We start from the raw sequence: 22862 nt of genomic DNA on the forward strand, positions 1-22862 counted from the left end.
CAGAGCATAAATGATTTAAAATGCATTTTAACATAAAATGTCATTTTACATTAATACAAAATTTACTTTTTAAAAGTGTACTTTAATATGTTATCAAACCTAGGTCACAATTTAGTTTAGGGACCAATTGTCATTATTAACTAACTATTAACTACGAATTTTGCTGCTTATTAAGTTTAAGTATGGGGTAGATTAGGGATCTGTTTATGCATTTATATATGCTTATACATACTAATAAACTGCCAATATGCTAGTAATATGCATGCTAATAAGCAACTAGTTAATAGTAAGAATTGGTCCCCAAATTAAAATGTCACCCATAACAGTTGTGAAAGTGTATACATATCACTTATACATTTAATTATATACACTTCCTTTTCACAATGGAAGCTTATGGTGGTCCAGACCAGACAGTTTTCCCCATTTCCCCCCTGAAAAGTGTTTCTAGCTTTGAGTGATGTTTGAGTTTAAAGCTGGGGAAAATGACACATGTAGTAAGTGCACTTGGGAGATTACTCATTGGAAGATTAAACACAGCATGCCACACATGCAGTTCATTAGGTTAAAATCACCCAGGCATATTCTGAGAAGAGAATATTACCATATGAACTCTCCTGTCCAATGAATTTAAGCTATCCTCATGTCCAGGGGCAGCCCTTTCTGTGTAGATCAAGTAAGGGGGTCGACATGTCCCATTTGGAGCAATGTTTTAACATGTCTACAGGGCATATCAACATTATCAACATATCAACATTATTGCCACGGATGCAGTAATCCAGATAACACTTCTGTGTCTGTGTATGTTAACCTGATATTTTTTTCACTTGTTTTGACACATTTGACACTCTTGGTTTATTTTCAGTCTGTGACTCATAAAAGCAATACTCTTCAGACATAAAATCAGAGGACATTACATTTATACCATTTCATATCAGTCACTAGCTGTAATTACCTGCAGCACTCAGCATGTGCATCACGGCGCTAATATTTGGAACAACTCTCTTTTCATATGTTATTCATTCAAGCTGCATAATTTATTGCAGGCTTCTAGTATTAAAATGTAACCAAATATAAATGTATAAGTGTTTTTATAGAAATCTAATATTTACTGATGTTTTAAATAACTTTCTCCAAATTGTGAAAAAGAAGTACAGTTTAGCATAGTTTTAAAACTAATATGAAAAATAGGTATAATAATATACTATTAAATATAAATAAAGTAATATGAATAATAATCAATTTTAACTTTGCACTTGAGAATAAATGTATCTTCTGACAGCCTCCTCCTTTGTGAAGATGGTTACGAATTTCAAACAGGTTTGATATTTCACATTTCAATTTCAAATTTAAATGAAATAATATTCTTTAAAAGAAAATACTTCCATGCAATCTGAATGTAATGTTTTTTGACACTTAATTGCATGTTATTTACAATTAAATGAAAATGTATTTAAATACCCTGCTAAAAAAAAAAAAAAAAATCACAGAAATTCTAATGGTTTCCATTAAAATACCATTATAAACCATTAGCTTTTCCAGTAAAACCATTACTAAATTACTTTTTCCAATATGATTTAACATCCCACCAATAGAATCCATCACATACCAGTAGACACCATTATAGTTTCCATTAAAACCAATATAATTCCCATTATAACCATTAAAACCATTACATTTTCTATTGTGTTTTGGGCAGGGTTCCATTGTTTTTTTTCAGCAGGGTAATCATAGATCAAATAAATTAATACATTAAACGTATATTAAATGCAATTAGCTGAACTTAATTAGTGAAAATTTCCTCATAAAATAAAGAAAATTAGTAAAACAGTAAAATCTTTAGGCATATATGTCATATCAGAATTAATTATACTGTCTTTGAAATGTGGTTAAAGTGTACAGCTGAATGTACTGTTAAGCATTTATGAAAAGCATTTTGATTGTATTTGTAATGCAATGGTACATTTTTAACAAAATTATATATAATAATATGTTATATTAACAATATGTGACCCTGGACCACAAAACCAGTCAAAAGTTGCCCAGGTATATTTGTAGCTATAGCCAACAATACATTGTATGGGTCAAAATTATAGATTTTTCTTTATGCCAAAAAAGGATATTAAAGATCATGTCCCATAAAGATATTTCGTAAATTTCCTAACGTAAATATGTCAAAACTTAATTTTTGATTAGTAATATGCATGGCTAAGGACTTAATTTGGACAACTTTAAAGGTGATTTTCCTCAATATTTAGATTTTTTTTTTTTTTTTTTTGCACCCTCAGATTCCAGATTTTCAAATAGTTGTATCTCAGCCAAATATTGTCCTATGCTAACAAACCATACATCAATGGAAAGCTTAGCCTATTTATTCAACTTTCAGATGATGTATAAATCTCAGTTTCCAAAAATTGACTCTTATGACTGGTTTTGTGGTCCAGGGTCACATATATTAACTTTAAATGTAATATCAAATAACACAATACAGTAAAACTATAATTTAAGTACTTAGTCTATACTTTGTTAGTCATATATGTACATATGATATAATTAGTGTAGGCTGTAGGTTGCAGACGACAGAGTTTGACCTTTTAATATCTTTAAAGCGCCAATAGGTGTTAGTAAAGAAGACAATCATTCAGATTCTACGCATCTCCTTTCACAGCAGAGCGCATAAAGTTTGACCCTTAACGCTTTCCGTAGTCCGCTGAAAAAGGTAAACACGGAAGTCGAATCAGACTAAATATAGTCGGAACGAGGTTGCACTTAATACGTGTCTTTTTAGTGATTGATATGATTATAAATCTCTAGCGGAGAACACAAAAGATCTAGAAAGGGTAAACAACCAAACAGCTGTTAGTGGTGTCTTTCAGCCTGATATAAAGTTTGTACCGGACTTATGCTGAGGTTCAATGGCTTCAGATAAGCAAGACACGTTTGTGGTCGTCGGTGGAGGAATCGCAGGTGTAACTTGTGCAGAACAGGTACGAACAAATCCATAACTGATCTACAATGACTAGTCTGATAACTGTCTGGTCTTATAACTTTGAAAACTTTTGCAGATCGCATCGCAGTTCGCATCAGATGAAGTTTATCTTCTGACAGCCTCTCCCTTGGTAAAGACGGTCACAAATTTCAAACAGGTTTGGAATTTAACGTTGAAATTGTGTGTCTTTCTTTAATTAGTTAGGAGTACTTTATAAATTAAACTATTTTAAGACATGTATTGTACTTCCTTAAAAATCTATGTTATTCATTAAAAAAAAAAAAAAAATTGTACACATAGATTCCAAATTAGTTAGATAAAACATGAGGTAAAATGTAATAAATATAATACAATATGCAATACTATACATAAATCAAAAATTTAGATATTGAATTAACAAAAAAGAAAAAGGTGAATTAAAAAAATATATATATATATTTGTCAACCACCTTTCTTCATCTAGGTGTCAAAGACGTTGGAAGAATTCGATATCGAGGAAAAGCCATCCAGTGTTTTAGAAGAAAAGTATCCCAATCTGAAAGTCATACAATCTGCAGTCAAACTCCTGCGAGCTAAGGAACATGTATGTTAAGACAAACACTTTGTTTATTTTTCCTAAAATATTCTAAATTTAATTTGAATCACTCTCTGAATTTCTGCAGCTTTTACAAGCAGAGAATGGTCGGACAATTCATTATAAAAAGCTGTGTATCTGCAGCGGAGCCAAACCCAAGCTTTTCACCCAAGATAACCCTCATGTGCTGGGCATACGAGACACAGACAGCGCTCAGGTACACTCATTAATCATGAATGTTATTATTTGAACATAACAAACATGAATGATTGAATGATTGATGCTATATTCACAGGAGTTTCAAAAGCGATTATCAAAGGCTAAAAGGATAGTTGTCATTGGCAATGGAGGAATCGCATTAGAATTGGTGTAAGTATCTGAATCATTAATATTAGTAATACGGGACCTGCACAGTAAACACACGCATGCACACACAAAACACACTATTAATCACTTAAATGCTTGGGATTAGTTTTGTATAGAAATATAATTAAATAAATTGATTGCTTATTTATTTTTTACCAAATTAAAAGGTATCTGCTTCATAATTCTACTCCCATTTGAGTTATTTCACAATTAATTTGTGTTATTTGGTATTTTGATTATTTTACTATTATCAGTAATGTGAAAAATAATTGAAAGTATGTTGGCAAACCAAAGTAAAGAAGAAAAAAAAAAAACTATATAATGTAATATAAATGTTAGCGGTTTAACATTTCCACTACATAATTGCAATTGCTCCTATTTGTGTTATTTTGTATTTTCATATTTTGATGAGTTTACTACAGATTGATGATTTTAATTATGTAATAATTAAAGCATATGTAGGTGCGTCCAGATTTTTGTTTGGAAGTCTAGTTCCAAATGCAAACAGAACAAGGTAAAAAATAAAAGCGAGAGAGATAGAGATGTATTGTGATATTTTGTAATGCCTGCTGTGTGCTCCTGTAGGCATGAAGTAGAAGGTTGTGAAGTGATCTGGGCTATAAAGGATAAAGCCATGGGAAACACATTCTTTGATGCAGGAGCTGCTCAGTTTCTCATTCCCTCACTGGAGGCTGACAAAAAAGAAAGATCTTTGCCTTGCAAGAGAGCACACTACACTACTGACAAAACTGGAGGTATGAATTCAGCTTACACACTGGTTTACACTCTCACACACACATGTTCGTTTTTGTGAAAAGTGGGGACATCCCATAGGCGTAATGGTTTTTATACTGTACAAACTGTATATGCTATTGCCCTACACCAGTCCTACACCTAAACCTACGCCTTACAGGAAACTTTGTGCTATTTCAGGTTTTCAATACACTCCATTCTGTGTGATTTATAAGCGTTTTGAAAAGTGGGGACATGGGGTAGTGTCCTGAAAAGTCACCTTCTCCTTGTAATACCTGTCATACCCTTGTCATTATACAAATCTATGTCCTGATTTGTCACAAAAATGCACACACACACACACATTTGTTTTAGTGGTTTACGGGGACTCTCCATAGGCGTAATGGTTTTTATACTGTACAAACTGTATGTGCTATTGCCCTACACCAACCCTACACCTAAACCTACGCCTTACAGGAGACTGTCTGCATTTTTAGATAAAAAAAAAACACCATTTAGTATGTTTTTTAAGCCTTTTGTTTTACGGGGACATAGGCAGTGTCTTCATAAACCACCTTCAAATTGTAATACCTCTGTCATACCCATGTTATTATACAAATTTTGTCCCCGTAAACCACAAAAACCAGTACACACACACACACACACACACACACACACACACACAGTGAGCTCTGCTGCCCTCTTCTGGCAGTTTTGATGGAAAGTAGACCTGTTTTCTCACTGTAAATTATAAATACAGTTTTACTTAAATTGTCATAATATGTGGTATGTACACTACTACACGTAAGTGCATGTGGTATGGACACATGCACTTATTTTTACTTTTTTTGTAATAATAATACCATTTACATTGTTATATTTTCTACATAGTTGAATAATAGTAAAGTCTTACAAACCACAATATTTTGTTTCATTAGAAGCTGATTAAAAATAAATAAAAAAAAACCCTAAACATAAATTTTGTCAAGTGTGTCACGTGTGTTTGTTTCATAGCAGGCCACAGTGGGGCTTCAGGGGAGCTTGGCAGTGCCTTGGGCCCAGATTGGCATGCGGGGATTGAACTAAGGGGAACAGTACAGGTTTGGATCCAGTACATTTTCACAGTTGTACATTAGTCACCATAAATGGTGGATGATTGTCACTTTTCACTTCATTTCGCAGAATTCCAGTGGAGTCCATATAGAATATAAGTGTGAGGTTGACAAGATCTACACCCAACAGGAGTTCTTGCAGTCTAAACTCAACACAAAGAAATCTGAATTAGGTTTAATAATAATAATAATAATAATCATAATCTGCAGTATTTTACACCTGAAATAAAATCACTAAATTTGTTTTTTCTTTTTTTTTAGGGTTGTGGCCAGCTTATGTTCAGTTAACCAATGGGAAGATTTATGGCTGTGATTTCGTTGTCAGTGCTACAGGCGTTGTGCCAAACACTGATCCTTTTCTCAGTGGCAACAATGTAAAAATTTATATGCATTTGAATTGACCCATTTATTTCACTTTTGTGTTTTTATTTTATTTATTTTGCATCGAAAATTCTTATTATTGTATGGATACATATGGGTATGTAATATTATGTAATATAATATGTTCAGTGCTGCTTTTTTCAGAATTTATTTTTTTTATTATTTTAGTTTTTGGTGATTTTTATTATTATTTAGGGGGAAAAATTAGGAAAATTTAGCTACTTTTATCAATGAAATGAACAGCAAGTGGCCCAATACACCGGAATTCAAGGCGTTTTTCATTTTATGTGTCCCCTTTCAGTTTGAATTGGCAGGAGATCATGGTCTGAGAGTGGACGATCATATGCGGACGTCTGAACAGGATGTGTATGCGGCTGGAGATGTGTGTACGGCAGGCTGGGAGCCCAGCGCTCTCTGGCAGCAGGTACAGCTGCACCTCTGTTACTGTATTAATGTATAAACGATGTACTGAGGGTTGACTTTCTAAAACTTCTCTCCTGTTATGGGTAAGATGCGATTGTGGACTCAGGCACGTCAGATGGGCTGGTACGCAGCACGTTGTATGGCTGCAGATGTGCTGGAGGAGCCTATAGAGATGGACTTCTGCTTTGAGCTGTTCTCACACATCACCAAATTCTTCAACTACAAGGTGAGTCCTTTTGTTTATGTCTTATTTCTTTAAAAAATGCTTTTCTTAATGATACCTCTCTTTCTGAAGAAATTTCAGATATTGTTTTATTCTCTTAATGCCAGAGAATTCAGAAATTACAAATTGGCTTTCCATTCATGTGTCACAATTGGAATGGCTGGATTGCAATTCAAAGTATTTTACACAATGGAAACATTATGAAAATGTAATATGAGAGATGCACACTCATCAGGAGTGAAAGTGGTGTCAAAGATGTGAGGTTTAAAAAAAGGACATTCAGTTGTCTCTGGCCACACTATAATTCACACAATAATACATTCATACAATTCACATAATAATCATAATAATAATAGTATATGTGATAAATAAATAAATAATGGGTGTGCCGTTTTGTTTCATATACATGAAACAAAAGTGCATTTATAAAATGAAAAAGAAAAAAATTATAAGATCCAATTAAAATAAATTAAATATTGCTGTCAAACGATTAATTGCGATTAATCGCATCCAAAATAAATGTTTTTGTTTACATAATATACTATATTTTACAACCATTTAATTTCTGTTTTGTCTTTTTTTTTTTTTTAAGGTGGTTTTGCTAGGAAAGTTTAATGCTCAAGGTTTGGGTCTGGACCATGAGCTTCTTGTGCGCTGTACAAAAGGCCATGAGTATGTGAAGGTGGTTCTGACTGGGGGCCGAATGGTGGGAGCCGTCCTTATCGGAGAGACGGACCTGGAGGAAACATTTGAGAACCTCATTCTCAACCAAATGGATTTATCCCGATATGGCGAGGAGCTTTTGAATCCTAATATTGACATTGAAGACTACTTTGACTGAATCGTTCTGGTTAGTCAATGACAAAGAGATGATTAATTTATTTTAAAGCTGCATCGTGAAATTTATGTTCCAAGAAACACAAGTTCAAAAATAATAATTGTTTTCAAACACTCTCCACCAATTTTATGCCGGTCTTGCTCAGCAACAGGAAATCCTTCCTCAATCTGTTGCCTTTGGTTGAGGCAATATTGTCACATACATTTACATTTCACTTCAAGTTTTCTAAAATCATAGCTGTCTGCACGGAGCAGACCAAATTTTTTTATTATTCACTAAAACAATTTCTGTAAAACATTGTGACCAGATCATAGAATCAATGCGTTGATCTTGAGAATCTCATCAATGTGATTCATGAGCAAATTATTCTGATTGGTTTTGTGATTGACTGATTTACTTAAAATATGTGATTCAAATGAATGGTTTATTTGGACACCGCTGCATCTCTCATGAATGTGCCCAGGGCAACTGGGGTGGATGTCAAGATTTTCACTAAATAATGACTTAGATTTTGGTTGGCTCCTCATTTTGGTCGTATGGACCACTTTTACTGATGCGGAGTTGCAGTTTGTTCATCGCACAAAGCTGGCTTCAGAAAACAGGAACTGTAAAGGACTACTTTTATGTCCTTTTTGAAGCTTTAAAGCTCCAGTTTCAGTTCATTGTAACTGCATGGAAAATAGTGACTAGTATTTTGTTCAAAATATCTAATTTTGTGTTCCAAGTCATATGGGTTTGGAACAATGGTGAAGTTTCATAAATGATTAGGCCGAGTTTTCATTTTTGTGTGAACTATTCTTTTAAGGAACTATGAGCTTTTAGATGTAACCAGTGGATAATGCACACTGAGAAACCAAGAAAAACATGGACTGCTGAGTTGCTAAGAAAGATATATATTTATTGATTCTTTATTTATAAGTGCTCTGTTTTTTTCAAATCAATGAGGCAAATCATGAAGTCTGTGTATACTGTAGCTACGCTAAAGTATTGTTTAGTTTCAACATTGCACCTTTCAGTTTTTTTGGGATACGTGTCTTTTACTCCCATAATGATCCTTTGGTGGTCAATTCTGTGAATTATTTTTTTGGAATGATTCTTGACCAAGAGTGCAGGGGAAATCATTACTTCAAGTGAGCTTCCGATGGTGTTTACTGTATCTGGGTGAAAATAAATGTTAAATTCAAACAGTATAACATTAAATGACTTCCCTTTAAATCCATAAAATCTTCTTTAAAACTTCCATTAAATCCCATTAAAACTCCCATTAAGTCCAAACCTTTTGCAAAAATATTAACCTGTATTATATAAACATTCTGGCATTTTACACAAATTCTCTAGGTCTCCCAGCATTCATTTTTGATCTAAATTAGTTGCTGTGATATTCAAGCACGTACTCTGGATATATCTGATTGGAATCAAAGATAACAAAAACCCTGGGATAGAGCGTATTATCTACACAACTATCATGTATGTTTTCATTCTGGTCATCATTAGGTGTACAGTAATCTTCATGGCCTGTTTTGTACTTCCCAACAATAACGCGGGCAAGCAGCATGACTTTGGTTCCCTGCCTGGTGTTGCTGTATTTGTTAGCAAATGACGCATGTTTTGCAAAGTATGTTCCTGCAAAAAAAAAAAAAAAAAGTTACTACAAGAATTTTACATGTGAAAACACCTAAGAAAATCTTATAATCACAGCCCACCTTTGCCATATACATGTCCCCTTCTTTTCTTGTCTGATAATCTGCAGTTAAAATTAAATGTGCAAATGGATTGCACGTTTTTTGCATCTGTGCCATGAAACAGCATTTGCTCTTCAATATCTGATTGTCCTTTTATCCTCATCAACTGGATTTTTTTCCTAAGGATTCAAGACAAGAATTCAAGCAATACATGTTTTAATGTCATTTTTATCATTTCACATGCAAGTAAAATAACTATTATAATTTGATAAAACATGCTTCTGCATTACAAATATTTTTCATTAAATGACTAATGTGAATGTGGACAAATTGGTTTGTAAAGAAATATTAATTTTAAAATATGTAGACTATAATGACAATGCGTATTATACACATCTGTTTTTATAAAATTATTAAAGGGAATAATATAGATAATGAAAATCATCATTTAGAGTAATGGGAATTTTTTTTTAAAAAGTAGAAAATATGGTCTTACAAACAGGTGTCATTTTTGGTATACAAATTATTATTATTATTATTAAACATTAAGAATAATGGGAATGAGAAAGTGTGAGAAAATTTGGCTTCATAAACTGGCATCATTTTCTTTATACAAAATTAATAAAATAATAATAATAATTCATACATACATACACAAATAAATACATGAGTTCATTTTATTTGAAAGTAAAACATGTTTTCATGAGATTCACCGAAATCATCCTAGATGGAGCAAGATATTCTCATTACCTACAAAACAGCTCCCAAAGGTCCATGTTCTGTATTCTTTTGATGGATATGATGGGATCATGCAGTAAGCCATTATCCCTGACAAATCTCTCCACTGCCTGATATTCACTGCCACCTTTTCCCAGAGAGATTAACTGATTGAGATAAGAAAACATATTCAGAGAGAATGTCCGAATATAAATGTAACACTATGATAAGCACTTCCTGGTACCTGATAAGGCTTTTTGGGATCAACATCCTTCCAGTGCGCTGGTGGAGATGGAGAAATCTCATCACATTTGCATCTGTTACACAAAACGTGCAAGGTAAGTTTCACTTTCGTTTCATTGAAAAAGAAATTGACTTGAATGCACCATGATACTTGACTGTACTTTATGTACTGTGTATAGGCCTAAAACATATTGATAAACTAACTTCAGTTTCGTTTTTTGTTTTTTTTATTGACTCATTATAGATAGATAGATAGATAGATAGATAGATAGATAGATAGATCACCTGAATCCATTCTCAGTTTGAAATGAGCGTTTAATCCGTTTTTCTTTCCCAGTTTTTAAGTTAACTTGTGTGCTTGCTAAATTTGAACATATTAATAAAAACAATAATTATTAAGAATAAGAATAATAAAACAGTGTCTGATAATGACATGAACACAGATGTTGGTATTTTTATTCTACCATGGGTTTATACAACATTGACTGTTTACTTCAACATGCAGTTAAAGCATTCCTAAATTATGTTATGATCGTAAGGGTATTATCAACTGTTTACCTGCAAAGTTAATCTGGAACTGACCTCCAGTAGTAGTCATGGTTATAACACCTTGTGGGTTTCTGAGGTAATATCTCTCCAGATCATCACTGGACATAAAGCCCTTTGGGTCATCCTAAAAAAAAACATTTTTAATAAATTGTAGAGCAAACACTTGAAAGTGAATATATTGCAAAACTAATACATTACCTCAACCCTGTGCCAGACACCACACTTTGCCTTGTAGTACCAGCACCATGGTCTGTCAGATGTGTCCATATATTCCACTTCATCCTCCAGCACCAAACCAGCCAACTCTTCACACAACATTATAGCAGGTAAATAAATTACTACATTGGGAAAGTTTTCAAATAAAAACTCAACAAGAAACCCATATTTCCAGGCTAGAAAAAAGAGAGTGAACACAGTAACAAAGGAAATAAGAGAGTCGCATTTTGACAGACGAATTGAAAGCGAACGCGGTCGAATAAAGACGCACTCGAGAAAACCTCAAGTGGGAGAGAAAAGGAAACTCAGGGTTGTATAATACTAGTCATAAACAGGAAACAATGCAAACATTATGACCTGGAGAGACGTCAAACATTTCTAGTAGCCTACGCAAACACGTCACACCTGGGACGGGAGAACCTTTTTATTTTTTGAATGAAAGAGATTGGCAAATATATTGCTCAAGGGGCGTGGTCTCGGTTTTCTTATTTGTACCTGCTACGCTATTAAACTTTGAGAATATAGGTGTGTTCGACTTCGTGCGGCGCCGCACAGACCTATCGGCGAGAATAGCCGCTTGCAGTCGGGGGCGGAATTGAAAGCGGAGACCTGAAGTCGGACTCTTTCTGCTCCCGGTAGTGATGCTCTCGCGGTGCTTGGATACTCTTATCACAGATGAAGTGAATAACATGCAATATTTGTCAAATGCACGGACGTTTCAGAAATGTTTTCATGAGCAACAGAAACACTTTTTATATACTGCTTAATACAGGGCCATCTGTTCAAGAATAAAGTTCAACATAAACATGTACTATTTAAATACCTTTATCAGCCTTTATCAGTGTTTTTTTTTATTATTAAATGTGACTCATTATAACATTGTAACTATACAGTAAAAAAAGCTTTTACTGTTCTAAAAACAGATTTGTGGGCAGTATTTTTTTTTTATTATTATGCAAAAATTATACAAAGGTTTGTACAAGCATATACAACTCACAACAAGTACAAAAACAAATAAACATTCATAAGAATATGTAAAGTGAATTCATGCCAGGGGTAAAATTACAACAATTTAAAGTAACAAAAAGCTTCATAGGTCTTTCTTGCTTTTTTGTTCTTAATTTATCTAATGTAGTAGTACCATTTGTTTAATCTCTTTTTATAAGTTTGGCTTAGCTTCCATTTTTTCACACGATTGTGATATTTTCCTAGTAAAATAATATTTGTGAACTGTATTGGAATTGAAGATGTTAGAAACACAGGTCATTGTTGTCATGTGGTGAATTTGGCCAATCGGGAAACAGCTGTGTGGTCATCCACGCTCCCGCAGTCGCTCTGGAGAAACTGCGCCGGCCGAGTGAGCCGGCTGCTCTCGAAACGCTCTCGCGGTACTTTGATGCCACACGTGACAGTGACGTGGCGTCGGCGCCGGTTCAAGTCAGACAAATTTTCTAACCGGCATGCACTTCTTCAAGTCAACCGCCGATCGGTTTTCATGGCGCCGCATGAAGTCGAACGCACCTTATATGTAAGGTGGGAGGAGTTGGATCTGGATCCAACCACGCCCCCTGGATCTTGTGTTCTGCAGCGAGACGCTCCTCATAGGCAAAATATAAACTTAAGTATTTATTGTTGTTGTTGTTCACACAGGCTACTGAAATGAAATTCACACACTGTCACAATTATGAGCTAAGTCAAATGGCATAATTATAAAATTAATGACATTAGTTTTTAGACAAACTATTTTTTTTGACAGTTGTCATAAACATGCATAAAACCCCTTCATATTCATGACATGTGTCATGTCATGAATATGAAGGTGTCATGTCAGTCTTATGCACACCCCTTCAAGTAAAGTGTAACCGAAAATTATAATTTGGCTAAACAGTAGTCCAACTGAATATGTTTATGTAGCCTACCTACACACACACACACACACACACATGTGTGTGTGTGTGCATATTGATGTTTGTGTTAATAGCCTTACAGACAAACACTACTTGTATATTACATTACAAACATTACTTGTGTAAAGTGGATTTTATTCCCATATTCACATTAAATTTCCGTGTCATTCATTTTGGATAAGAACAGATTCACCCACCAGCTCCTATGGGCCATATTGTGCTGAAAAGCAAAAGATAAATTTGGAAATTAATGTTTAAATGTCCAAATACATTTGATCATATAGAAAAGGAAAGGATAGGCTACTTTGCTTAGCTGGGTGAAGTCAAACTCCCAGTTAAGTGCCAGATACAGATACTACTGTCAAACATATAACACATTTTTAACAAATTTGAATATAAAAGTGTTAATTTCACAATACCTGGAAATGTATAATATCACTATTTGTTAGTGTGTTGTACAGCAGACAAGCACAGGCAGAAGTAGAAAATAGTATTTGAGGCTTGAGCCCCCTCTATTGGCTGCACTGCACACTTTCTCCATAACTAAAACAGGAAACTCCTCAGTTCACGGGAAGAAGTAAGTTTTGTTTTTGCTCTTGTATAGGTCTCTCTGTCTAAAATGGCAGAAGCCAACATTTCAGTGGCTCAGGACCAGTTCAGCTGTCCAGTTTGTCTGGATCTACTGAAGGATCCAGTCACCATTCCCTGTGGACACAGTTACTGTATGAACTGCATTACAGGCTGCTGGAATCAAGATGATCAGAAGGGAGTTTACAGTTGCCCCCAGTGCAGGCAGATTTTCACTCCAAGACCTGTTTTAGGCAATTAAAATGTGGTGTTTTTGCTGAAGTGGTGGAGAAATTGAAGAAGACAAAACTCCATTCTGCTGTTCCTGCGCAAGGTTATGCTGGAACTGGAGATGTGGAGTGTGACATTTGCACTGCAAGAAAATACAAAGCAGTCAAGTCCTGTTTGGTGTGTCTCAACTCTTACTGTCAGAATCACCTTGAACAACATGAGGATTTCTTTAAAGGTAAGAAGCACAACTTAATGGATGCCACGGGACGACTACAGGAGATGATCTGCCACAAACATGATAAACAGTTAGACATCTACTGTCATACTGACCAGCAGTGCATTTGTTATTTGTGTGGAATGGATGAACACAGAAACCACGACACAGTAACAGCTGTAGAAGAGAGGGAGAAGCAGGTATAAACTTAAAACAAACATATATTGTAATGCAAGCATTTATTTCAGCTGCTTAATGATAATATATCATCGCTAAGCTGAGGATATTTTCATGGAACAGCAGTTTTAATACACTTAAAAAAGTTTTACTTGTAAAAGATATATATGTGTGATATAATATGATTACTTTTTGATTACTGTGACAGTACTTTTGACATATATATATATATACAGTATATATATTATCAAAAGTATACTTATATAATAAATTATATAATAATATAGTATATAATAATACTTGGAATAACTGATTTATAGTATACTGTAGTGCTACTGATGATGTAAAGAAAACATTGAAAAGCATCGACAAAAAGGAGAAAATTTGTAGACTCACTATGACTAATTATTTAACAGGCTAAAAACAAAGTGGAAGATATCTATTGTAACAAAACTCAGTTACTTGCACTTTACCGCAACTTGTAAGCTATTTGTTCTGTCCTACAGAAACAGCTGCAAAGGCAAAGAATGAGTTTAAGAAGAGAATCAAGCAGAAAGAGATTCAGAATCTGAGAGAGACTGTGGAGTCACACAAGGTAAGAAGAACAACTGCTGTGCTCACCGCTGCACTAATGTCAGGACTGTGCGTCTTATAACAGCGTTCTGCACTGGCTGCAGTGAAGGACAGTGAGAAGACCTTTACTGAGCTGATCTACTACATTGAGAGAAGCCACTCTGAAGTCACAAAGCTAATCAGAGATAAGGAAAAAGCTGCAGTGAGTCAAGCTGAAGGACTCTTGAAGCGACTGGAGCAGGAGATTGAAGAGCTGAAGAGGAGAGACGCTGAGCTGGAGCAGCTTTAACACACAGATGATAACATTCATTTTCTCCAGGTAACATTGTTCAGCAGGTTTTCAGTCAAGTCAAGTCACCTTTATTTATATAGCGCTTTTAATAATACAGATTGTGTCAAAGCACTTAACAGTATCAAATTTGAGGATGGAGTGTCAGTAATGTATAATGATAAGATGAAACACTCAATTTTCAGTTAAAGGCATTTCATTATTGAATTCAGAGATGTCATTGTCTAGCTCAGTTTAGTTTAAATATTATCTGTGCAATCAAATCGGCGATAATCGCTAGAAATTAAGTGTCCCCAACTGAGCAAGCCAGAGGCGACAGCGGCAAGGAACCAAAACTGCCTCTGTGACAGAATGGAGAAAAAAAAACCTTGGGAGAAACCACAAAATTTCAGTGAGATTGATTTACAGAGAATCTTTATTAAATTTAATTAAAGACTCTTTAATCTGTGTAATCAGGTAGCACAGTCTTACACAATTAAATTTTTTGTGTTTTGATTGTGGTGCTATATTAAAAAAAAAGTCCCATTATTTTGCCTAAAATATGTTGACATACACACCAGTTTTATTTTAGCATTGTCATGACGTTTATGGTCAAAAAGATGCAAAATGTCACCCATTGGGTAAAATCAAATCATGAAAACAAACTTTTGTTTGACTTTTGCCTCTGTAAACTCCTAATTTGCTGCTTATTAATAGTTAGTAAGGTAGTTTAGGTTTCGGTAATGGGTATGATTAGGGATGTAGAATATGGTCATGCAGAATATGTGCTTTATAAGTACTAATAAACAGCCAATATGTTAATAATAGGCATGCTAATACGCAACTAGTTAATAGTGAGAATTGGTCCCTATACTAAAGCGTTACCGTAAGTGTTTTGTGAAAGCAGAATTTTATATTGTGATTGTGTTGTTTGTCTTTGTCTGTAGAGTTTCCAGTCTTTCTCTGTTCCTCCTGAATCTGCGGATGTACCCATCATTCCCTCTTCTCCACGTTCTTTCGATGATGTGGCAAAATCCGTCTCCCTGCTTAGAGAGAAACTTGAGGATTTCTGCAAACAGGAGATAGAAAGGATATCTGGTAGAGGTGAAGTGCTTGCAATTTATTTATATTGAGATATTCAACTGCATCATATAACATGTAGATGTAATTGCATAAAATCATAAAACTTTAAATCTGGTGGTTTCCATAGTGTCATACATCCAGATCATTCCCACCCCAAACCTCAAGACCAGGGAGGACTTCTTACAATGTAAGAGCACATGATCCTCTTTACAATCTGAAGCTTCTTATGAGAGTCTCTCACTATTTCAGCTTGTTTAATTAATTACAATAATTTTAAGAAATTTTTTCAGTAATTTGAATTCTTTTTTAAGTGTTTTTTTTTAACAATCCTAAGAAAAAAAATCTTTATTTCTTTCATTTATTTGTTTAATTAAATATTCAGTGTCATGTACAAACAGTCAGTTTCCCTCAGCAAACACTGCAAAGGATTTCTTGAATTTTTATTGCATAAAGACTAAATTATGTCTTATAAATAAATGTTAAATAATATTGATAAATTATAGATTTCAAATTATGTATTTTGTAATATATATTTTTTTCCCCCTCCAGATTCCCGTCAGTTCACTCTGGATCCAAACACAGTGAATAAATGCCTTCGTCTGTCTGAAGGAAACAAAATGGCTTCTGACACTGGCATAATTCAGCAGTATCCTGATCATCCATATGGATAGATTTGATCGTACTCTTCAGGTGTTGTGTAGAGAGAGTGTGTGTGGACGCTGCTACTGGGAATTGGAGTGGAGTGGTTATGGTGTCGCTGTATCAGTATCATATAACAGCATTGGGAGGAAGGAAAAAGCATGTGTGTTTGGATTCAATTGTCAGTCATGGTGTTTGTTCTGTAGTCTGTCCAGTTGTGTATTTTATCATGATAAAAAACTGATTAAACTTTCCATACCACCCAGCTGCTCTAGAATAGGAGTGTATGTGGATCACAGTGAAAGAACTCTGTCCTTCTACAGCGTTTCTGACCCTCATCCACAGAGTCCAGACCACATTCACTCAGCCCCTCTATCCTGGGTTTTTACTTTCTTTTGGATCAACTATAAAACTGCTCTTGTGAAAAGTGTACACAAGAGTAGTAGTAGTTTCAAAGTTGATATATCATACATACTTAACTCTGTAAAACCTCACAGAAATAATGTAAAAAAAATGCTAAATCCTAAACAACAACACTTATTATTAACACTATTAATCTTGAATATGTTGCATATAATCTTCAGTTATCCTTATTGGCAATTGTATAGCAATATATTTGACATTGCATTTTAATGTCATAAATATTTTAACAAGAATGAAAACAGTATTGAGTGCATACATATCTACTAATACACTAAAGCTATAGCTTTTTTATGTTGTTTGTTATTCGTAGAGTAAATAAAAGAGCTGTAATTTTCTTTTTATCAGCCATGAGGAGATCACAAGAATTAGCTGAAAAAGTATTGCCATAAAAATAATGGACAATTGGTGTGGTAAATCAGGTCTGAAGCTAACAAATAAATCCTTTGGAAATAAATTTAAACTGTGTGTGTGTCTGTGTGTCTTTAGTATAGATCAGTATAATGGACTGTGCATACATCCATTGATTTTATTTTATGTTTTTTTTTTTTTTTTCCATGAAGATATGACAAATGGATTTGGCAAAAAGATATTAAACATAGTTGAGAGTATCACATTGTTATTGCTGGTTTGAAGTAAATTAAGCAAAATAGGCAAAATGTGTAATCAATGAATGGGCAGAGGACATACTTTTAATTTTTTATAGTACTTTTTAAAAGTGCTAGAATTTCATGATTTGTCTTATTTTCTAAATGCATGTTATTCATCTTATTTTGAATGACTCTTCCATGCATGTTTTATTTATTTATGTTTTATACATTTATAATTATTTATTTTGACATTGTAATTATTAATTGCAAAAACTCATTTAGATGTGCCTCCACACAGATGTCCCCACCCTACATTTTTTTTCTTTTCCGATAACCCGCTTCACTCAGATGTATGTCACAATATGGAAGAAACGATCTGTCGCTATGTCCATTTCATCACAATTTAAAGACATCATTCAATTTCCATTTTAAACATATGGGTGTTTGAAGACTCTTGGCAATCAAGAGTTTCTTTGTTGTTGTCTTTTGAAAATATATGAGAAGAGGTAGAATTGTGGAGAGGTAGGCTATGAAAAATAATAGTAATAAAATGTTGCATGTGCAGATTTGAAAAACATAACTCAGGGTACATACTTTTCATGGAATCACATTCTACCAGCGCTTTTTCCACAAGGCAGGATTGCTGGAAATTACAAAAGTAAATAACGTAAACGTTATGCCATGTTTCATGCAATAAAATTCCAAATTAATTTTTGTTTTTTCATTTCATTCCATGAAATAATATTCATATGAATGTTTTGTATCATAAATGAATATGTTATAAAAAACATAAAATTGATCATGTAATCCATATAAACTATTAATATGTTTTAACCTTGCCCCCTAGACACAGTATATTGTCCATTCACATTTTTTCACCAAAGGCACTTTTGCAGTAACCAGCCACAACCACACAGAGCAGTATGTTCATCAGAATGAAAACGCTGTTAATTCTTTTGAAAATTCACTGATTTCCTTTTGGTCTTTGATGTCAGTAAAATTCAATCAGGTATTCCGGGTAGATCTGGTTGCTGTCGAATATAACAAAGATCTTCGGGCTCATCATATCATCTACACAGCTGTCAAAAAAGTTGGCAATGCTCATGTCTTTGGATGGTGGTCTGCAATACTGGGGGTGACCCAGCGTATATTCCCCAACTAGAACCCGTGCCAGGAACATGCACTTGTACGGTGGGTCGCTCTGGAAAACAGGGGGCGCTAGACCATGTCTCTGTAGGATAAAGTTGTGCTTGCTAGTCGAATGACAAAACTTGCTTGAATATCTTGCGTCACGTGCAAAATAACTACCTGTAAAGACAGAAATTGTATTTATTTAATATAAAATGTTTCTATAATTATAAATCTAATTTAATATATGCTTACAATAACCCTAATTGCAAAAAAGGCAAATCATATATTCCAATAAAAATGTTAAAGGGATAGTTCACCCAAACATAAAGGTGCAGTAGGAGATCTTGAAAAATGCTAGCTTTATCCTGATAGCACTGAAAGCGAACGTCCCACCCTCCCTGAAAATCACCGTCCAAAGCCACGCCCCCTAAACGCAAGAACGCGAACAGATCAGACGAGCAGAGACAACGTTTACTACAATACATCATGTGTCATTCACCGGTGAGCAAACTTTATAGTACAGTTAGTAAAAGTACTACAATACCGGGAAGGAAGATCGGGTTGTTGATGTTTGTCTGCCATTCTTTCTCTGTCTGCGCGAACAGGGTGCACAGAGGTATACCAATACATACGTTGACAGGCAGGTAGGAAAGCCAATTAAAACACTCGGAATGATGTTTCTGAAGATAAATCACCTATTGCACCTTTAATTACTCACCCTCATGTCGTTCCAAACCCGTAAGACCTTCGTTCATCTTCAGAACACAAATATAAAGATAGTTTTGATGAAATCCGAGGGCTCTCAGACCCTCCATAGACAGCAAGGATCTTAACACGATCAAGGTTCAGGATCGTAGCAAGGACATCGTTAAAATAGTCCATGTGACATCAGCGGATCAACCACAATTTTACGAAGCTACAAGAATACTTTTTGTGTGCAAAGAAAACTAAAATAACGACTTTATTCATTTCTTCTCTTCCTCATCCCATCTGCAGCGGCACACCACCATAATGGACAGGGTATCATGACTGTCCATCGTGAGTAATTAATGACAGAATTTTCATTTTTGGGTGAACTAACCCTTTAAATTCCGTCACATGAGAAAAACAAAATCATTCTTTGGAATATTATGTATAATTTTCATATAATCAAAATTATGGCATACTAAGTCATAATTATTCAATTATTATTAATAATAAAAGTCAATTATGAGCTAAAAAGTCAAAATAATGAGAAAGTCAATTATGACAAAGTTCTCTCATAATCATAACGTTTTTTCTAATAATTAGAGATACAAATTTGCAACTGAGATACTAAGTCATAAGGAAGTTTGACGTCAAATTTTTAAAATAAAAAGTCACATTTATGACTTAATTGAGATAAAAATTGGAATTATCAGATAAAAAAGGCATACTTATGACAAAATGTTAGACTTCTTGTCATAATTGCAACTTTTTATCTTATAATTTCGGCATTGTATTTCATAATGACTTTTATGCCATAAATTCTACTTATCTCATCATTATGACTTAGTATCTCATAATGCATGATTTTCATTTAATTTTTTTGGTCATAATTATGATTTAAGCATAATTTTGTTTTTTTCTTTTATGGCAAAAGTGGGCTTCTATACACATGTCTATTGTGTTCAATGGAATACAGAAGTCATACAGGTTTGGACTGACAAGAGGATACGTAAATTATGACACCCTTTTCAATTTTAGGTGAATTATCATTTTAATGCAGAAAGAATTCTGAACTATACCTTTGCCATAGACGTCGCCGTGGCTTCCTGTGAGACGCCAATCAAAGTTGTATGTGCATATGGCCTGTATATTACTGTGACCGGTTCCATGAAAAAGCATCTTTTCTTCAACATCTATAACACGTTTTATCTTTCTTAACTGGGCCTTTTTCCTGTAACACATTTACATGTATTCATTTATTGTATTATTTTTTTTTTATTATTTAAACTGGATTCGGTCATAACTGAAATGTTTCAAGAATGTTACATAAATATATATATATATATATATATATATATACTAAGAAGCCTTGTAATAAGCTTAAAAAGTATACAGACAGACAGACATTATTTCCAAATAAACCTCTTTAAAAAAAATGAGCCAACCTGCAGAAAAACTCCCACAGGTCCAGGTTCTGTACTCTTTGAATGGATCTGACGGGCTGGCTCATGGTTCTCTCATATAAGCGGGCCACTTCTTTGTACTCAAACGTATCTCTGCATAAAGCAATAAGCTGGAAGGAAGCAGTCATAATCCCATAGTCAAAAGTCATTCTGTGTTATTAAAAGTCATTATGTTTAACTTTACTTTCTCTTTGTATACCTGATAGGGTTCTTCTGTATTAACTCTTTCCCAGTGACTGGGTACAGGAAGGGCTGGGTTATCACAGATAAATCTATGAAACATGGATATTTTTTATTATTTTTTTATAATAATAATTTAAAATAATAAGCTATACGGATGTACAATATAAATTTTACAATTAAAAAAAAAGCTGGAGCTTACCTAAAGTCAGTAGCTGAATGCAATGCCCTTTTGATTGGCCTTTCTTTTCCAGTAGTCACATTAACTTGTTTCATAGCTAGTGATATGATTGAAAAGTTGAAAAGATGAAAAGAGAGATGACAGCAATGACACATATCACACCCCCCAAGCCATTTATGACCATACATCTAGATAAATAACGCATATCTGTATTTTGTTCGGTAACCAACCAGAAAAGTCTAATTTATAGGTATATTTAGCAGTATAGAAGTCCATTGAAGCATGTTGATTCTTGATGTAGTTTTGTTCAATTTGCTCATTGGTGACAGAACAACCTGTGCTGGGAACTTCCTGTAGTGAAAAGGAAAACAGCATGATGTGATCAGCAAAAAGTCAACTTATGAATTGCCATTCATATTAGTCTAATCTATCAGACTGCAGTTATATAAAAAGCAGTACATACTTCAAACATATGCCAGACGCCACACTCCGCAAGGTAGAACCAGCGCCACTTGGCCTCTGATGTGTCCATTTCTTCCTCACATGACTCTTCATCAGTGGGCTTCTGGAGGTCTTCTGAGCTCTCCAAATGCTTGACAGTGGCCCCACAGTCCATCCTCAAAGCAAATACACAAATATGTCCATCTGGCCACCTTTTAAGTGCATGACAACACGCTTTCATTAATAACTAGCGTTGTTATGATTTGATTCCACGAGTCGCGGTCTCAGTCAAGCAAGATATTTTCTTTACTACAACATGCTGATCAAATATAATTACACATTTCACTTATGTTCAATCTATCGTTTTAAAATATATTAAATTTTCAGACTACGCTTACTGAAACCTGCGTCAAAGATTATTTACAAACATTACTCATCTAGTACATTTAATTTGTTTTCAACGGTCGCGATCTCATTCATGAAAGACATCTGTTTACCAAATATGCTGGGATGATCAATTGTAGTTACACTTTTTAATTTCAATTTTAATTTTGCATTTAACCGTATTAATGCATTGTGTATACCTTTCGAAAAAGCCCCTTTCCTCTTGAAGTTATAAATAACGTTGACTTGATCTAAATTCGAGGAAACATCTTTCCTGTCTAGATTCTGTTTATGTCTCGTTTTCCTCAATCTCTGGTTGTTGTTCGCTCTACTTCCGCATTCGCCGGCCAGACGTCATCATGCGTCGTTCAACTACGAACATTTATTTATTTATTTATTTTAAATAATCATTCTTTATAATTAATTTCATAATAATACCAGGAAGAAAGAAAGAAGGAGATACGCTTTTGCATCTGGAGGAGATACTCGTGGAAATAAGGGATTTTAGCATGGGGTAAAATTGCAGCCCAAACAAATAGCCTATTAAAATCATCATTAGGCAAATAAATAAATAAATAAATAAATAAATAAATAAATAAATAAAGGAAGGGAGGAAGGAAGGAAGGAAGGAAGGAAAGAAAGAAAGAAAGAAATAAGTAACATTTAACGCTTTATAATTTTAAG

The 22862-nt window shown here is 34.2% G+C and overlaps 4 protein-coding genes across 8 annotated transcripts; 2 read left to right on the top strand and 2 right to left on the bottom strand.

Annotated features, from left to right (window-relative positions):
* The first annotated feature begins 2711 nt into the window (after positions 1-2711).
* On the top strand, positions 2712-8409 carry pyroxd1 (pyridine nucleotide-disulphide oxidoreductase domain 1). The gene is made up of 12 exons (XM_058774303.1): positions 2712-2984; positions 3063-3143; positions 3450-3569; positions 3649-3777; positions 3856-3929; positions 4512-4681; positions 5673-5758; positions 5841-5943; positions 6032-6144; positions 6453-6575; positions 6663-6800; positions 7390-8409. Exons 1-12 carry the CDS (start codon positions 2913-2915, stop codon positions 7636-7638), a joined length of 1458 nt encoding a protein of 485 aa, XP_058630286.1. The 5' UTR covers positions 2712-2912; the 3' UTR covers positions 7639-8409.
* A 136-nt stretch (positions 8410-8545) lies between these two features.
* Positions 8546-11430, bottom strand: LOC131539642 (protein mono-ADP-ribosyltransferase PARP11). Of its 2 annotated transcripts, none has more exons than XM_058774305.1 (7): positions 11025-11430; positions 10860-10950; positions 10563-10638; positions 10279-10351; positions 10068-10201; positions 9339-9496; positions 8546-9258 (listed from the first exon to the last, which is right to left on the bottom strand). In XM_058774305.1, the coding sequence occupies exons 1-7, from the start codon at positions 11142-11144 to the stop codon at positions 9002-9004; spliced, it is 909 nt and encodes a 302-aa protein (XP_058630288.1). In that variant the 5' UTR covers positions 11145-11430; the 3' UTR covers positions 8546-9001. The 2 variants fall into 2 exon arrangements, with proteins under 2 accessions (XP_058630288.1, XP_058630287.1); XM_058774304.1 differs by having other exon boundaries at positions 10836-10950; positions 11025-11428.
* Positions 11431-13164: 1734 nt separating this feature from the next.
* ftr64 (finTRIM family, member 64) lies at positions 13165-17219 on the top strand. Its single transcript, XM_058773780.1, is given in 9 exon segments — positions 13165-13784; positions 13787-14163; positions 14643-14733; positions 14797-15030; positions 15927-16083; positions 16190-16249; positions 16612-16724; positions 16726-17033; positions 17035-17219. Coding segments are annotated over 9 exon segments (1647 nt in total). The 5' UTR covers positions 13165-13568; the 3' UTR covers positions 17126-17219.
* Positions 15081-22525, bottom strand: LOC131539295 (protein mono-ADP-ribosyltransferase PARP11-like). Of its 4 annotated transcripts, XM_058773779.1 has the most exons (9): positions 22379-22525; positions 21817-22006; positions 21584-21704; positions 21375-21450; positions 21192-21264; positions 20975-21102; positions 20609-20760; positions 18306-18354; positions 15081-16048 (listed from the first exon to the last, which is right to left on the bottom strand). In XM_058773779.1, the coding sequence occupies exons 2-8, from the start codon at positions 21967-21969 to the stop codon at positions 18317-18319; spliced, it is 741 nt and encodes a 246-aa protein (XP_058629762.1). In that variant the 5' UTR covers positions 21970-22006; positions 22379-22525; the 3' UTR covers positions 15081-16048; positions 18306-18316. The 4 variants fall into 4 exon arrangements, with proteins under 4 accessions (XP_058629762.1, XP_058629761.1, XP_058629759.1 ...); XM_058773778.1 differs by lacking the exon at positions 15081-16048 and having other exon boundaries at positions 17503-18354; XM_058773776.1 differs by lacking the exon at positions 15081-16048 and having other exon boundaries at positions 17604-19019.
* Between the last annotated feature and the right edge of the window lie 337 nt (positions 22526-22862).

Source organism: Onychostoma macrolepis, chromosome 04 (genome assembly GCF_012432095.1).
Source record: "Onychostoma macrolepis isolate SWU-2019 chromosome 04, ASM1243209v1, whole genome shotgun sequence".
NCBI classification, from domain to species: domain Eukaryota; kingdom Metazoa; phylum Chordata; class Actinopteri; order Cypriniformes; family Cyprinidae; genus Onychostoma; species Onychostoma macrolepis.

Coding starts and splice junctions, on each gene's coding strand:
- LOC131539295 (XM_058773776.1), bottom strand. CDS start 21,969: ATGGACTGTGGGGCCACTGTCAAGCATTTGGAGAGCTCAGAAGACCTC. Junction 21,705..21,816: donor GCGTCTGGCATATGTTTGAA/GTATGTACTGCT, acceptor TTTTCACTACAG/GAAGTTCCCAGCACAGGTTG. Junction 21,265..21,374: donor CATTCAGCTACTGACTTTAG/GTAAGCTCCAGC, acceptor CATGTTTCATAG/ATTTATCTGTGATAACCCAG.
- LOC131539642 (XM_058774304.1), bottom strand. CDS start 11,144: ATGTTGTGTGAAGAGTTGGCTGGTTTGGTGCTGGAGGATGAAGTGGAA. Junction 10,352..10,562: donor CAAACTGAGAATGGATTCAG/GTGATCTATCTA, acceptor TTTGTGTAACAG/ATGCAAATGTGATGAGATTT. Junction 10,202..10,278: donor ATCCCAAAAAGCCTTATCAG/GTACCAGGAAGT, acceptor TATCTCAATCAG/TTAATCTCTCTGGGAAAAGG.
- pyroxd1 (XM_058774303.1), top strand. CDS start 2,913: ATGGCTTCAGATAAGCAAGACACGTTTGTGGTCGTCGGTGGAGGAATC. Junction 2,985..3,062: donor GTGTAACTTGTGCAGAACAG/GTACGAACAAAT, acceptor AAACTTTTGCAG/ATCGCATCGCAGTTCGCATC. Junction 4,682..5,672: donor CACTACTGACAAAACTGGAG/GTATGAATTCAG, acceptor TTTGTTTCATAG/CAGGCCACAGTGGGGCTTCA.